The sequence below is a fragment of the Cebus imitator genome, unplaced genomic scaffold (assembly GCF_001604975.1).
Source record: "Cebus imitator isolate Cc_AM_T3 unplaced genomic scaffold, Cebus_imitator-1.0 Scaffold241, whole genome shotgun sequence".
Taxonomy (NCBI): domain Eukaryota; kingdom Metazoa; phylum Chordata; class Mammalia; order Primates; family Cebidae; genus Cebus; species Cebus imitator.
Genome location: NW_016107556.1, coordinates 344,041 through 362,187, shown reverse-complemented (window position 1 = coordinate 362,187; position 18,147 = coordinate 344,041). Strand labels below are relative to the sequence as shown.

At 36.9% G+C, this 18,147-nt stretch overlaps 1 protein-coding gene across 6 annotated transcripts in view; it reads right to left on the bottom strand.

Moving 5' to 3' along the window:
• Positions 1-18,147, bottom strand: part of MRE11 (MRE11 homolog, double strand break repair nuclease) — a 77,904-nt gene that overhangs the window by 37,898 nt on the left and 21,859 nt on the right. For all 6 annotated transcript variants that reach the window (XR_001816419.2, XM_017498403.2, XM_017498405.2 and 3 more), the window contains exons 9-13: positions 17,431-17,602; positions 10,997-11,077; positions 7,290-7,416; positions 4,521-4,624; positions 3,108-3,281 (exon numbers count right to left, since the gene is read on the bottom strand). Coding sequence is in view for 5 of the 6 variants with exons in the window: in XM_017498403.2 (XP_017353892.1) it covers positions 3,108-3,281; positions 4,521-4,624; positions 7,290-7,416; positions 10,997-11,077; positions 17,431-17,602 (658 nt within the window). In the remaining variant the exon portion in view is untranslated. The remainder of the gene's footprint in view (positions 1-3,107; positions 3,282-4,520; positions 4,625-7,289; positions 7,417-10,996; positions 11,078-17,430; positions 17,603-18,147) is intronic.

Genomic DNA, 18,147 nt, shown 5'->3' with positions numbered 1-18,147 from the left:
AAATGCTTTATGTTATAACACAAAACTTGGAAATTTAACAATCTGTCTCACAAAAGAGTAAATAAATTATATCTTTCCAATTACTTATATTAAAATTGCAGAATGTACTCTTAAAAAAAAAACTCATATTGACCCGAAGCAAAATTATATTATATTACCTCCTGCCAAAATGTTTCACATCACTGAAAATCTTTCAGACTGCAGAGGCAAAATTCTAATACCCCATGGGTGTTACACTTCAGTAAAATTAGTTAAAAACAAAAATATCTCCTTGATAAGCCTTGAAATATTTATTATATTGCAAATGACTCTTGTGCACCTGGCTGCAAGACAATCAGGAGGCTCTATGAAATGGGATCTGAAGTGGGTAGCCCCTAAAAATCCATTTTTATTAATAGTCAACTCCTGAAGGTTTGCTAAGCATGGTACCTGGTTCTTATTTAATGGTTCCTGTTCACAAGGCTCTTAATATACATCTAGGTAGTTAAAGACAAGCCCATTTATTTAAATAATCTACTCAGCACATATTTACTGAGCACCTTCTATGTGCCATGCACTATCATAGAAACTGAGAATACAGTTATTAACAAAACAGACAAAAACCTGCTCTCATGAAATCTATGATCGAGTGTATACATGACAGAGGGAACAGTAACTAAGATTCCAATGTAAGGGGCTGGAGCAATTAGAGGAATCAACAAAAGACACTGAAAATATGCAGCCAGTGAGGCAGGAAGAAAACAAGAAGAGTCTTGTATCTTGAAATCCAGCAAATAACTGTTTCAAGAGAAGGCTGAGTGAGATGTAAGATAAAAAACTGACGGTGGATTTAGCAATCGCAGTCCCTGGTGACCTTGACAAGAGCAACTTCACTGGAACGATGGGATCAAAATCCTGAGTGGATAGATTTCAAGAGAAAAAGGAGAGAGAAGAATGAGGCAGCAAATACAGAAAACTCTTTGAAGCGATGCTGCTCTAGAAGAGGAACAAAGAAACAGAGCAGTAAAGGAAAATGGGATTGAGAGTTTTGTTTGTTTCTTAAGCTGAAGGAAATGAAAGCATGTTTGTTATGATTGGTAGAGGAAAAACACAAGAATAAAAACATTTTAAAAGATGACATAGTATGTAATACTGCCCTAGGTGATCTGTAGCATACCAAAGGTGCTAAGCCATTCACAGAAGGGAAATGAGAGTCAGAGTAAAAACAATGAACAGGCCCTAGGGGTCAGACCGTATTCTAAGAATTCTACATGGATTAATTCTTTTAATGTTTACAGCAATCTTGAAGGAGGACCTATTATCATCACCATTTTATCCTCAGATAAGGATACTGAGGGATAGGTGGGTTTAGATAACTCAATAATGGGTACACAGCTAATAAGTGTTTTGATTTTGAACACAGTTGGTCTGGTCCAGAGCAACCATGACTGACACACACACACACACACACACACAAACACACACACCATACACACACACCATATACACATACCCACATACACATCACACACACTCTCCCCCACACACACACCACACACACACTTTACTACTCAGTTGGTCTGGTCCAGAGCAACCATGACACACACACACACACACACACACACACACGCACCACACAGACACTTTGCTGCTCAGGAGTCATAATGTCACTCCAGGTGGAGATGGTCATATTTTATTTCTGGTAGGTACCTGAGAAATCTATTTATGCTATAAATTGGCAAACCCTACATATCCAGAGTCATAGAGTGAATGGTTTTAAGAGGGTGAACTGCCTGTCCTACCTCTGGAAGTACTTGGCATTAAATAATATTAGTTACACATTGGCACCATAAGGCTTTAAGAGAACCATTTTAACCAAAAGCACTAAAATAAGGGAATGAGTTTGTTTTCTTTTAAATGATACCGTTTTATTCTTCTGCTTAGGGGGAATTAGGAAAATAGAGAAAGTGATTCCCTGTAATACAACTACCTTGACATAACTGTTGATAATATATCTGGGATATTTTCTTTATTTACATAAACATACACAATTACATATAAAATAAAAATAGCTGACATCATACTATTCACAGTTTTTCATCTTTGAAATTCTCTTCCCACTTAACATTATCTTAGAAATATCTTCTCATGTTCTTCTTCCAAAATGTTATTTTTAAGCACTGTGTAAAATTTTATATGGTATATGTGCCAACATTTATTGTAACCATTTCCAATTATTCCCCACTACAAACAACACTAAGATGAATCACTCCATACACAAATCTCTATCTCACGATTTTTGTATGGAAATTTACCAGGCTGAGTTAAAAGGTAAAACTTAAGCCTCTTAATATACACTGCCAAACTGCTTTTCAGTAAAGCTGTTGAAATGTTATGCTCCTACCAGCAGTGTGCTAGATACTATTTTCTCAAATTGCTGCCAATTTGACAAACAAAAGATGTATTCGAGCTTCTTTGACTATCCTAGGCTAAACACCATTTTCATATGCTTATTAGCCATTTATAATTCTTTTATGAACCACCTATTCATGTCCTCTGTTCCTTTTTCTATCAAAATGTTTAATTATTTTTAAGATTCCTAAGAGCTCATTAATATCATATTAAAAATATTAATCTTTTTTCTGCCCACATACAAATATTTTCTTCATATCTTTTAATTTTGTTTCTTGGCAATGTGATACGCAAACATTTAAAATTTCTATGTAGTCAAGTCCAGACAGCTTTTCCTATGATTATTCCACTGCTTCTTGGTTAGAAAAAATTTTCTAGATGAAATTCAAGATCTCAATCAAAACTTACTAAAAAATTAAAATGAACAGAAATTACCATGCTACAAGTTCATTTTAAAGTCCTTTCAGGATCTTCAAGAGATGATACTATCCACGGGGAACAAAACACTTATTTAGTACCAACCATATGCAAGACTCTGTTGTAGGCATTTTCTTCATTGCCTAATTTAATCTTCATTTTATTATTTCAATTTTACAGATATGAAAACCAAACAAATCAGAAAGGTTAAAAAGTGATTTACCCGAGAAAAAAATCCCAGAGCTACTCTTAAATAGAGAATATTTAAATTGACCTAGATACTCAAATTAGTTACTTACCTCCTCATCGATTTTGTCTTCTAGGACATCAATATGACGTTCTTTAAGAAATCGCTGTGTTTTTTCCAACTGGTATTTCACTAATTCCTCAATGGCATCTTTCTCCTCCTTGTCCACAAATTCTTGTACTGCTTCACCCATCCCTCTTTCTGTTAGTAGTGAGAGCTGCACATTCTGTAAGAGACATACAAAATCACTGGATGCAGAAATAGCACCTATACTGCAAGGAAAATTACTGAATATGTTATCAGGGAAAAAAATACAGGACTGGTAAAATGTAGAGGCCTGATGGCTGGGACACTGGGTCCAAAAACGGCAGCTATGATTAACAATGAAATTAACCAGTGTGGTTGGCAAAACAAAAGCACCATAAATATGTCCACTTCTTAATCTCTGGGACCTGTGATACATGGCAAAGAGGAACTAAGGGTGCTAATCAGTTGTCTGTAAAATAGGGAGATTATCAGAGACTATCCAGGTGGGCCCAGTGTAATCACCAGGGTCCTGAAAAGCAGAAGACAGAGGCAGATGGGAGCTGAAAGGAAAAATAACTGTGGGGAAATGGTTAGAGAGAGACAACATTGCAGGATTTGAAGATAAAAGGGGACCAAGAGCCAAGGAATGAAGGAGGTACCTCTAGAAACTGGAAAAGGTAAGGAAATAGATTCTCCCTTAGACCCTCCAAAAAGGGAGACAGTCATGCCAAAACCTTGATTTCAGTCCTGTGTAAAATTTCTGACCTACACGACTGTAAGATAATAAATTTGTGTTGTTTTAAACCACTAAGTTTGTGGAAATCTGTTTCAGCACCAATAGGAAACTAATACAACCCAAGGACCTTAGAGTGGCATATACTCATGACAGTTAAGTTTCACTGGCTTCACCATCATTTGGCTGTCTTTGTTTGCAGAATTCTAATTACATCCAAATATGAGAAAACTAAATCTGGATTGAGACCTTTGCAACAGAGACACAAAATAAAATAAGAGAATAACAACATCAACAATAACAGTTATGTTAATAATGGTATTCATAGTTAACACTAATTAAACACTAATTTTTTTTGGTGTGCAGCAACTACAAATGAATTGTCACCCTACTTCCTTCTAAGTTTCTCTTACGAATGTCCCTGATTTAACAGTTTATTCATTTAGTTTAATAATTGCAACGGAGAGACAAAGAGAATAACATCAACAATAATGGCTACATTAATAACGGTATTCATAACATTAATTAAACACTAATTTTCCCTGATGTGCAGCAACCGCAAATGAATGTAATTGTCACCCTACTTACCTCATAGAAACATTTTGAGGATTCATTTTGTTTAAACTATCAACTAAACATATCCTATATTAAAATCTGTTACTATAAGGTAGCCATTATTCAAAATGTGAACTGTAAGAATATTACCTTCTCTGCGGTTTGAAAATACTGTTTTACAAGGTCTTCTACCCTTAAAGTTGTTCCTTCTGAAGAAGGTTTTGTGATAAGTTTCCCAAAGTTGATCTCTTCTCCTAGAAAAAAAGCAGTATATAAAAAAAAAAACCTTCTATCATAATGTTAAAGTGGCCACACTCATTCCAAGTTGTCAGTGGAGAAGGTAAGGCCGAACTTTACCAACGGCCAGCTTGCTCAACATGGTAAGTTTTCAGGCAAAACAAGCCATTTTTGTTAATAGCCATGGACTTTTCCCTACAGTCAGTATTCCTTGTCTGTACTCCAGGTAAAAAGTCTCTTGCAGCTGTTCTCACCGGGTGAAGCACAGACTTCTGGAGGTCCTCAAGTCCCTTTCAGGGGTAATAATGTCAAAAATACTTTCATAATAGTCCTAAGATGTTATTTGCCTTTTTGCTGTCTGCCATCATTGTTACACTGATGATGAAAAAGCCATCGTGGGTACTGCTTGTGCCTTGCGATGGGTCAAGGCAGTAGCACAAAACTCTACTACAAATAGTAGTCACGACCATGTACTCATAACCCAATATACAACAAGCCACTTTCACTTAAGAATGTCCCTGATTTAACGGTTAAAATTATTAATTTAACTAAATCTCTGCCCTTGAGCACATATCTTTTTAACATCCTGTGAGACAAAGGGGAAGTATGTTTAATGCACTTCTGCTGCATTACAAAGCAAGATGAATGTCTCAAAACCAGTAGGCACACACTAGAAAGAGCACTGGGTATGAAGTTAGGAAGCGTGGAGTCCTGTATTTGCTCTGCCAATAACCCTTGTCAGGTAAATGAATGTCAAGCATCTACAAGTGTTAAAAATCCAATGATGAAAAAGATAGAATCCCTGCCCATAAGAAAAATGACTACAATACAAGGTGGTAAGTGCTCCCAAGAATATAACACATAGAGAAGAAAGCAATTAATTCTTCTCAAAGAAGGCAGAAAATCACGTATAGGTATCAAACGCAGCTGTCATTTGAATCAAGACTTGCAGAATGATTAACATTCACTGAGCAAACCAGGGAGAAAAAAATTTCAGGCAGAAAAGACCTAGAAGGGAACGAGACACAGAGTTCAGTTTTTCTTGTCAAATGGCAGGACAGGTGAACAAAAATCTCTTTTGAATTTCAAAGCAGGAGAGTTAATATTACTAAATAAACATGATTACTACATTTTACTATTCCAGACACTACGTTAAGAACATTTACACACAGTGTATCATCTAATCCTCACAACAATCCTGTGAGACCAGGATACTTCTTAGCCTGATTTTAGAGATGAGAAAACTTGGCAGAGGTTTAGTAATTTGCATGCTGTAGTTAAGTAGCAGAGCTGGCAAAGCAACCGAAAATGCTTTCAATAAAACACACAAAAATGCCATTGTTTCCACTGAGCAACTTGGGTTTACACAAAATTTTAGAAATCGCTAGAACAAAACTCACTACAGATGAAACTCTTGAAAGTTATTTGTATATTCTAGTTGTGTATTCTGTTTTTCTTCTAAACGTTATACCCATAAAATTTCAAGCAATTGATGTAGATGCATAATCTATTGCAAAACGGAAATAAACCATTATCAAGAAACAACTAAATCAAACTTGTAACACAAAAATATAATTCTCTGATATGGATTTCACCCTCCTAAAGCAGTATTATATGAGCGCTACTTGAATATCTGAATGATTGTTTCAGGTTGAATTCACAGCATACCCAATATCTGATTATAATTTGACAGCAAAAATAGAAGCCCATTAAATTTAGGCTCATAAAAAGCTAGGTAGCTTACTTGTAAACAAGAGCCATACATTTCTATAAAAATTATCTGACTCAATAACTCTAATAAGAGTCTCTTTATTTCACATGTACAGTACTTCTTATGAAAAAGCACTATTTCAGTCAGATGACCCTTTTTTTTTTTTTTGAGACAGAGTCTCATTCTGTCACCCAAGCTGGAGTGCAGTGGCACAATCTCAGCTCACTGCAACCTCCGCCTCCCAGGGTCAATGGATTCTCCTGCCTCAACCTCCTGAGTAGCTAGGATTACAGGTGCGTGCCAGCACGCTGGCTAATTTTTGTATTTTTAGTAGAGATGGTGTTTCGCCATGTTGGTCAGGCTGGTCTCAAACTCCTGATCTCATGAGCAACCCGCCTTGGCCTCCCAAAGTGCTGAGATTACAGGCATGAGCCACCATGCCTGGCTGTGACCCTGTTTTATAAATGCTAAAAAAAGAGGAATTAGTTTTTGTGAAATTTAATTGGAAATTAATTATCTGGATCATCAGAAATATCAAATTAAAAAAACAACTCTTATTTCCAAAGTCTGAAGTCATCCTAAATCACTGTATACTTGAAGGTCAAAATACTTAATAATGCAAAAATTGAGAGTACATTTTCTGAACATTAATAATATATATTAAGTAATGCATATTTATTTTGAGCAGTAAATCTCTGAAGTCTGTGTTATTACTTAGCAGGACTGTTTAAAAAAACACATTGTTTACAGAGAAAGTCTTCCATTTCTTTATTGATATCCACAGGTTTAAGAATGACTGCTATGTAATTTTTAGAAGACAAGAGACTTAATTATTCCAACTGTCAGTTTATTTGTTTAAGACATTACAATCATATAAAAACATCTTTCATTACTATGTTACAGTTTCTACTAAAGATTTATTCACAAATCCTGTAAGAGCATTTTTTAACCTGTAAAAATAACTAGCTTACCTGTTTTTTCCTTTTGTTCTCTATGCCTGAAGAAATGGATAACGTCTTTTGGATTAGCTACCCGATCCACAAATTTCTGGCTAAAGCGAAGAACGTTGAAAGGTTCAAAACCTCCACTATAGTCCACCTGAAAACAAAGAATAAGCTATGAAGACTAAGAAACAACAATTTGCCAATTTTTAAGAAACGGACTAATCCTTCAGTATTCAGTGTTTATGCTTGATACTTTCAAATTTATGAATTAATTTTCTACAATAGATCATGATGGAGCTATATCATTTATCCTATTGAGAAACTAACACTTGAAAAGTTTATAAGCCTAAGCAAAATACTTTGTTGGATATAATCGAGGTATGGCAATAATTTCCACAATGCAGAATGATTATGTATAACACTAATAGTTTAGGTACCTACCACGCAAACCATTTGAAAAGGAGACAGGATTTCTACACAATCTCCTGAACTTTTAAAACAAACAAACACCAAAATAAAATACTAGCCCTAGATACATTAGTAAATTGGTCTATCATCTTAGAGATATGCCTTCACACTACAGAAAGATGAATGCTAGGAAAATCCAGGTAAGAAGAATGATATCTGTGAGCCTTAAGAAATGATTACCTTCAAAACATGGTATCTTACTGAAACTGACAATTTCTCTCAAGGTAGGCTCTTTCTACAGAAGACTACAGTGGTAAACAAACATTTACAAAGAGAAATACCACCTTTCTTTCTCAGAGATATGTTCTCCTAAACTAGCTGTTCTCAAAGTATTCTCTGGGGACCGGCACTGCACCACCTCACAGCTTATCCAGAGAGCTCTCTAACTAAAGTGCTCCCACTTTCACTCATCATCACTATCTGCTAAGGTTTTTTCTTCATTTATTTGTTATTTGTACATTATGTCTCTCTTCATACCTCCACCTCCTATAAGCTCTACGAATTCAAAATCTCATCTGTTTTATTGTCCCTGTATCCTGCAGCATCCATAACAGAAGGTACTTAATAGGATTTATCTAATGAATCCATGAATATCCTTTAGTCAGTACAATGTAGTATTGTAATATTACTTATATGACAATATGTGCTGTCTTATGAATAAATTCGTAATTTATCATGCTTAGGAAAAGAAATGCCAATTTTCTATTTAAGTCTAGTTAGTTCTAATGCTACCAGGCAGACAAAGATGAGAAAATAGGGACATTTTGCCACGGTGAAGAGAACTACGTGATTCCCTTATAGTAATTATTTTTGTATTACCCAGATCATCTCTTCTTTTTTTTTTCTGAGATCGCGTCTCACTCTGTTGCCCAGTCTGGAGTGCAATGGTGCAATCTCGGCTCAATGCAACCTCTACCTCCTAGGTTCAAGTGATTATCATGCTTCAGCCTCCCAAGCAGTTGGGATTACAGGCACATGCCACCATACCTGGCTAATTTTTGTATTTTTAGTCAAGACGGTGTTTCACCATGTTGCCCGTGCTGATCTCGAACTCCTGACCTCTGATGATTCAGATGCCTAGCCCTCCGAAAGTGCTGGGATTACAGGCATGAGCCACTGTGCCTGGCCTCACCCAGACCATCGCTACAGCTACCATGCTATAAAAGAGAAAATACTAAATGCTAAAGCTATTAGGTCTCCCTCTCAAACTCCTCATTTATAAATGTTTGGTCATTAACAAATTTTACCAGATATCCTCAATGTTCTAGATATGCTGCTCAGAGCCAGGGATATAACAACAAATAAATACAATCCTGGCTATCAAGAAATTCACAAGCTGACTGGGAAGACAAACATGTCAACAGATGACTGCAAGCAGAATGTGAGTGGTGCTACAAAAGGTATGTACGAAGTTGAATGAGAACACAAAGGAAGAAGCATGTACTCTGGGGGGAGGTCAAAAAAGCCTTCTTTAAAGAGGGAGGCTTTAGGTGGGTACTGAAGAAGATAGAAAGGAGGAGAGAAGTATGTCCCATGCAGCAGGATCACATGGACAAAGGTTCCAGTGAAATAAACTCCACTGCACCCAAGAAAGAGAAGCTTTTGGTCCAATGAGACTGGAGTTCAGGATGTGACGGGAGGAAAAGGAGTAGCTAAAATGTTTGGTTTAGAACAGATCACGCAGACCCAAGAACGCTACCCTAAAAAGTTTAGACTCTTTCCTGTTAGTGCTAGGGAATAATTAAGTTATTTTTTAGCAGAAAAGACATGCAAAACTGTGTTTTATAAAGAGCATTTTGGCATTAGTGTAGAGAGAGAAGGAAACCGAGGCACAGTCCGGGTAGGAGGCTGCAGCAATAGGCCAGGAAGCATTAATAAAGGCTTCACTACACCAGTGACAGTGGGATAAAGACAAGGGACCAGATTTAGCTATTGTGTACCAGACACTATTTAATCCATTTAGACCTCATAAATCTATGAAGCATTAGGGTAGTGCAGAAATAACTGCAGTTTTTGCCATTACTTTCAATGACAAAACCTGCAAAAACTTTTGCACCAACCTAATGCAAACCAAGGGATGAGAGATGCAGTTGCTTGAGGTCATACAACTGGTGGTTGGGCCAGAATGAAGCTCAGGAAGTCTGGCTCTAGATTGTACTCTTTACCTCTATAGTCTACGTCCCAGGACTTCTCAAATTTTAATGTGCATATACATTTCTTGGAGATTTTTGTTAAAATACAGTGGGTCTGATGCAGGGCCTGAGACTCTGCATTTTAAAAAATTTCCCAGGTGACAACAACACTGCTGGTCTAAAGACTACACTCCTCAGTACCAGGCTTTAGGGGGCCCTTGCAGATACAGAACAACAAGGAAGTCTAAATAAAGACTTAGAAGCCATCACTCTATTGGTGGTCATTAAACCTGTATGCTTAGACTGAAAAGAGGGCTAACGATGAGATAGGATGGGATACAGATAATTCAGAGCATGCCCAAGAGTAATTCAGCAAGATGAGACACGATTTAACAATTAAAGATCATCTTTTCCACTGGCTATGAAATCAGAGCCTTGGTTATAGTGAACCGAGGAAGAGAAAGTTAGATGACAGCTATAGGTTACATACTTTTAGGGGCTTTGAAAGAGAGTAAGACGGGGTAGGTGTTCGGAAAAGGGAAAAGCATAGTGGCAAAGTGTTGTGTTTCTTTAACATGATAGAAAGGATATGCAGATTTATAGGTTCAGGAAATAATCTAAACAATAACCAAAACAAACTGTACAAAGTAGATTAGAAGGATGTGTTATAGGAAAAAAATAAGAAAAAAAGCGGAAGCAGAAGAAGGTAAGTGAAATCAGAAGCACCAGAAAAAAGGTAGGGGCTGCAATCTTGATGGTGAAGCCTCAGTGAGGTGACATGGGGGCAGACTAAAGGGAGATAAGAGCAGGTCCCATATGCCCGAGAAAGTGCAAAAAGGCCAAGGAGACTGGAATGAACTGAGTAGAGGAGGGTAGTTAAAGATGAAGTCAGAGAGCTCAGCCAATCTATTAAATATAACAACAAATTATAAAGAAAACGAGAAAAATAAGTTACCAAACCTATCACTTAAACTGTGATTAACTCAAAGCCTTATACCTTTGCTTTTGTCTCCAATGGTGATTGCTTGTCTTATTACGAGCACTCTCCTCACAACTTTTCAAAGAAACCATGTAAACTGTACATTACTATGCTTTGAAAATTAATAATGTTCAATTTGTATAAATAGGACTTACTCGTAGTCGTACAAGAGGCTTCTCTGGCTGGTGAGAATTCCCCAGACGTTCCCGTTCAGCATTTTCAAGCATTTCTTCAATCTCAAAATTTTTAAAAAGATTAAAAAACAAAGTGGTAAATATAGTTTAACTTGGCTGAATAGCAGCTTAAAATCACAGGAATTTTCCTGAACTACATAATCACCTTTATTTCTTAGGTCACTTTTGACACCTTTTAAAATATACCTTCTTGTAATGCTCCTTTAATACTATTTCTTAATGTTTTTCTTTCATGAAAGTTTTTAATAATTTTTCAATCTCTATTTTAGAATCAAATTTAAAATACTACTACTCATGTTTCAATTTTCTATTCATGTTTCAAGAAGGCTTCCCTCATCTTACCAAATTAAAACCAAGTAAGTTTAGTTTTTCAGTCATATGATCCATGGGAGGCTCACCAGAATATTTAGGGATCTATAAGCAAGGACTTTGGATTATTTATCTTGGAAGAGTTCAAGGTAAAAGAAAAGACGACTGATGTTTTCAAATATCTGGATTTATCTCATACTCTGAGAGGACAAGATAATAACATCTTAAACTTGTAAGAGATCTGAAGACAAAAGCACTTGTTCTATATTGTTCTTAAGGGGAAGACCAAGTTACAAGGAGACGGTATTAGATTCTTTTCACAACTTGTTGTGTGCACAGTGATTAGCTATCTTCAGATGGCCAACTTCATAGCTGAACAATTCTAGTTCTTAGGAAGTTCTTGTGTTGGAACAAAAACTGCCTTCTTATAACTTGGTTCTGATCTCAAGAACAATATAGAAAGGCTGCTTTTGTCCTCAGATTTCTTTCACATCTAGATTTTATAATCTTATCCTTTAAATTATCTGTAACAATGAAGTTTAAAATAACTTTCTGCAATGATTTTTTTATATGTGCATATTCAATATGGTTATGTAGATATAAAATACTTGAAATGTTGGTAGTACAAGTGAGAAACTAAATTTTAAATCTAAATTTAATTAATCACATGTAAATAGCCACATGTGCTAGTGACTACCATATCAGACAGCACAGAGGAGATCTATAAGAACATGATCTCCTAGGTCAATTATTTCAATTCAACAAGCATTTACAGAGCATCTTTTTGCCAGGTACTAGGTCCAGTGCTGAGACAGAAGAGAAAGATAGGGGGCCTGTCCTCAGAGTTCAGAAGAGATTCATATGCTTATAAATAATAATATAACTTACCAAAGTAAGAAAACAGAAAGTTATATGCACCTCTGGTGTTTAAAATGAACCTCTATTACTTTTAAGTCGCCAGCATCTGGATTTATGTTACCAAAGCCCACAGAATTTAGAAGTTCATCCAGTGGACCTCAATCAGAGGTGATTTTGCTTCTCTAAGGACATTTGGCAAGGTCTGTAAACATGTTTGATTGTCGTGACCAGTTAGAAGGGGTACTACTGGCATCTAGTGGGTACAGGCTACAGAGAAAACTGCTAAACATCCCATAGTGCACAGAACTGCCTCCCACAACAAAGAATTGTTAGTTAAAAATGTCAACTAAGCCAAGGTTGAGAAACCCTGGGCTGACTTCAGGGAAGGGCACATGACTCAGGCCTGGATCAGTCAGTGCAAAAGCAATTAATGCATTTCCTATCTTTCTGGCTTCAGAGATTGGATTTAGGGAGATTTGGGAGTTTTAACCTACGTTTGAGTTTGGAGTCAATCATCTTGAAACCAGCACACACTTTAGCTACGTTAGCTACATATTGCTCATAAACCTGTGACACTGAATGAGTCACCTTATCTAAGGTTCAGTTCCTATAAACTATAGATAGTAGAACCTATCCACATAAAGCATTGTTGGCTAGATTAAATGCTGTCAATGGTGCACCTCACATAAAGTCAGTAAATATCACTAGGCATAATTATTATCATTGTTACTATATTACATGATTTTTCACGAAAATAAAACATAAAATAGGACAGTTGACAGAGAGCAAGAACTGAGTGTCGGCAAATGGTACTAATTAAGCTGTCAACCCATGTATTATTATTAAATGGATTCATCTACCCAACCTCAGTAGTGGCTCGATTTTCTACAGAGATTTAGGGGCAGAAATCTGCATAGAGAGGGAGGTTTGGGACTTACTTTGCAGCAAGAGGGTGCATAGCAAACATATTTTTCACATTTTATTTGGGGTAGCTTTCAGGGCAAAAGGGACACCTAATACAGATTATTAGAGACTAAGGCTTTTCCCACACACAATATTCTTTCATTTCTCAGTCAAAGTCACTGCCTGCTTTCATAAATAAAATGAACAAATCATCAAATCAAGATTCAAAAGGAGAAAAGCATATTTCTCAAGATGGCCGAATAGCAACAGCTACAGTCTGCAGCTCCCAGCGAGATCAACACAGAAAGTGGGTGATTTCTGCATTTCCAACTGAGGTACCCAGCTCATCCCATTGGGACTGTTTAGACTGTGGATGCAGCCCAAAGAGGGCAGGCAGAAGCAGGGTGGGGCACTGCTACACCTGGGAAGCGGAAGGGGTAGGGAAACTCCCTCCCCTAGCCAAGGGAAGCCGTGAGGGACTGTGCTGTGACGAATGGTGCACTCCGGCCCAGATACTATGCTTTTCCCAAGGTCTTTGTAACCTGCAGACCAGGAGATAACCCTGGGTGCCTATACCACCAGGGCCTGGGTTTCAAGCACAAAATTGGGCAGCTGTTTGGGCAGATACTGAGCTAGCTGTAGGAGTTTTTTTCATATCCCAGTGGCACCTCCAACACCATCAAGACAGAACTGGTCACTCCCTGGAAAACGTGCTGAAGCCAGGGAGCCAAGTGGTCTAGCTCAGCAGATACCACCCCCACTGAGCCCAGCAAGCTAAGATCCACTGGCTTGAAATTCTCGATGCCAGCATAGCAGTCTGGAGTGGACCTGGGACACTTGAGCTTGGTAGGAGTATGGGCGTCTGCATTACTTAGGCTTGAATAGGTGGTTTTCCCCTCACAGTGTAAACAGACCTATCTGGAAGTTTAAACTGGGCAGAGCCCACCACAGCTTGGCAAAGCTGCTGTACCCGGACTGCCTCTCTAGATTCCTCCTCTCTGGGCAGGGCATCTCTATCTCTAAAAGAAGAAAGCGGGAAGGATCTATAATCGACATCCTAGCATCACAATTAAAATAATTAGAGAAGCAAGAGTAAATAAATTCAGATGCTAGTAGAAGACAAGAAATAAGATGAGAGCAGAACTGAAGGAGAGAGAGACAAGAAAAACACTTCAAAAAAAAATAAATGAATCCAGGAACTGGTTTTCTGAAAAGATTAACAAAATAGATAGACCGCTAGCCAGTCTAATAAAGAAGAAAAAAAACAGAAATACAAACTACCGTCAGAGAATACTACAAGCACCTCTATGCAAATAAACTAGAAAATCTAGAAGAAATGGATAAATGCCTGGATACACACACCCTCCCAAGACTGAACCAGGAAGTCCCTGAATAGATCAATAACAAGGTCTGAAATTGAGGCAGTAATTAATAGCCTACCAACCAAAAAAGCCCAGGACCAGAAGGATTCACAACCGAACTCTACCAGAGGTACAAAGAGGAGCTGGTACCATTCCTTCTAAAGCTATTCCAAACAATGGAAAAAGAGAGAATCCTCCCTAACTCATTTTATGAGGCTAGCATCAACCTGTTACCAAAACCTAGCAGAGACACTATCAAAAAATAAAATTTCAGGCCAATATCCTTGATGAACATCGATGCAAAAATCATCAATAAAATATTGGCAAACAAAATACAGCAGCACATCAAAAAGCTTATCCACCATTATCAAGTCAGCTTCATCTCTGGGATGCAAGGCTGGTTCAACATATGCAAATCAATAAACATAATCCATCACATAAACAAAACCAATGACAAAAACCACATGATTATCTCAATAGACGGAGAAAAGGCCTTCAACAAAATTACACCTCTTCATGCTAAAAACCCTCAACAAGCTAGGTATTGATGGAATGGATCTCAAAATAATAAGAGCTATTTATAACAGACCCACAGCCAATATCATACTGAACGAGCAAAAGCCGGAATCATTCCATTTGAAAACTGGCACTAGACAAAGATGCCCTCTCTCACCTCTCCTACTCAACATAGTATTGGAAGTTCTGGCCAGGGTAATCAAGCAAGAGTAAGAAATAAAGGGTATTCAAATAGGAAGAGAGGAAGTCAAACTGTCTCTCTTTGCAGATGACAGGACTGTATATTTAGAAAATCCCATTATCTCAACCCAAAATCTGAAACTGATAAGCAACTTCGGCAAGGTTTCAAAATTAATGTGCAAAAATCACAAGCATTCCTATACACCAATAATAGAGAGCCAAACCATGACTGAACTCCCATTCACAACAGCTACAAAGAGAATAAAATGCCTAAGAATACAACTTACAAGAAATGTGAAGGACATCTTCAAGGAGAGCTACAAACCACTGCTCAAGGAAATTAAGAGGGGGCTTAAACAAGTGGAAAAACATTCCATGCTCATGAAAAGGAAGAATCAATATCATAAAAATGGCCATACTGTCCAAAGTAATTTATAGATTTAATACTATCCCCATCAAGATACCACTTACTTTCTTCACAGAATTAGAAAAAAAAACCACCTTAAATTTCATATGGAACCGAAAGAGAGCCCACAGAGCCAAGTCAATTCTAAGCAAAAGAACAAAGCTGGAGGCATCACGCAACCTGACTTCAAACTATACTACAAGGCTACAGTAATCAAAACAGCATGGTACTGGTACCAAAACAGAGATATAGACAAATTGAACAGAACTGAGGACTCGAATGAACACCACACATCTACAACCATCTGATCTTTGACAAACCTGATAAAAACAAGCAATGGGAAAAGTATTCCCTATTTAATAAATGGTGTTGAGAAAACTGGCTGACCATATGCAGAAAACCAAAATTGGACCCCTTCCTTACACCTTATACAAAAATTAACTCAAGGTGAATTAAAGACTTAAACATTAAAACCTGGAACCCTAAAAACCCTAGAAGAAAATCTAGACAATACCATTCAGGACATAGGCATAGGTAAAGACTTCATGACTAAAACACCAAAAGAAATGGCAACAAAAGCCAAAATTGACGGATGGAATGTAATTAAACTAAAGAGCTTCTGCACAGAAAANAAAAAAAAAAAAAAAAAAAAAAAAACTATCTTCAAAGTAAACAGGAAACCTACAGAATGGGAGAAAATTTGGCCATCTATCCATCTGACAAAGGGCTAATATGCAGAATCTAAAAAGAACTTAAATTTACAAGAAAAAAACAACCCCATCAAAAAGTGGGCAAAGGATATGAATGGACACTTCTCAAAAGAAGGCATTTATGTGGTCAACAAACATCTGTAAAAAAGCTCATCATCACTGGTTATTAGAGAAATGCAAATCAAAACCACAATGAGATGCCATCTCACACCAGTTAGAATGGTGATCATTAAAAAGTCAGGAAACAACAGATGCTGGAGAGGATGTGGAGAAATAGGAATGCTTTTACACTGCTGGTGGGAGTGTAAATTAGTTCAACTATTGTGGAAGACAGTGTGGCAATTCCTCAATGATCTAGAACCAGAAATATCATTTGACCCAGCAATTCCATTACTGGGTATATACACAAAAGATTATTATAAAGACACACGCACACATATGTTTATTGCAGCCCTATTCACAACAGCAGAGACTTAGAACCAAGCCAAATGCCCATCAGTGACAGACTGCATAAATATGGCACATATACACCATGGAATACTATGCAGCCATAAAAAAGGATGAGTTCATGCAGGAACCTGGATGAAGCTGGAAACCGTCATTCTCAGCAAATCAAACACTGCATGTTCTCACTCATAAGTGAGAGTTGAACAGTGACAACACATGGACATGAGAGGGGAATATCACACACCGGGACATGTCAGGGGGTGGGAAGCTAGGGGAGGGATAGCATTAGAAGAAACACCTAATGTACATGACAGGCTGATGGGTGCAGCAAACCACCATGGCACGTGTATACCTATGTAACAAACCTGCATGTTCTGCCCATGTATCCCAGAAATTAAAGTATAATTAAAAAAAAAAAAAAGGAAAAAAGATTATCTATTATTTTTCTGAAAAGGAAGAAAAAAACTAGGCGCGGAATTTAAATAAAGATTTTTTTTAACATCCAGTATTACCCTCTCTCAATGACTTTAAAAAATGTCTTGGACACAATTAAACACGTTCACTGAAGAACAGTGGTTCCTTACAGGCTTCATGAGAATATAATCAATATAAAGGCTTCTCTCTACTCTATTAAAAATTATTTAATTGAAGGTGAATAATTCTTCAACTAAAGTAGATTTCACTGATTTTATCAAAAAGAATTACCTTCTCCAAACAGAAGCTTTGTATGGCTTGGGTTACTTTAGGATTATCTGGGTTAAAAATGTCTGGATGATTAGCTAGAACAATATCCTCCATGAAAAACTGCCGTACTGTGTGAAGAGGAATTTTCTGCATATTCATCTTCCTCCCTTTAACACGCAGCAAACCAACATGTCTGAAATGAGAGAAACGAACACCGAGTCACAGTGTAAATTTCCTCAGGAACGTGTGCACATCAAAGTGATCATATTTCCTAGTTTCTACAAAATGTTTATTTATAAAATCATACTCTTGAAAATAAATGTTTCTGGTAATTTAACCTTAATGTTATCATCACAGGAAAAGATGGTAGACATTTTCCTTCCCCAGAGTAAAACTGAGTCATCCATATTATTCTTGTCTGGTCAGTCTTGTAAGGCTAGGCAGACATAACAATAAGTATAATAAAATTTTATCAGGACTATGATGGTAGTATATGTAGACTATACTATTACACCTATGTACCTATGTATATGTACATATATGTACACAAATAAACAAAATGATTTTTGCAGTGGACTCATGAAGAAAAAAAAACAATGAAAATAGATCCTATGACCATATGATTTAACCCTATTATCATTATAACAATCAGAGCTCAAGTGATTCAAAGGATAAACCCCATAATAAAAACTGAGTTTAATCAGTGTTAACTATTTTTTTTTTTTTTTTTTTTTTTTT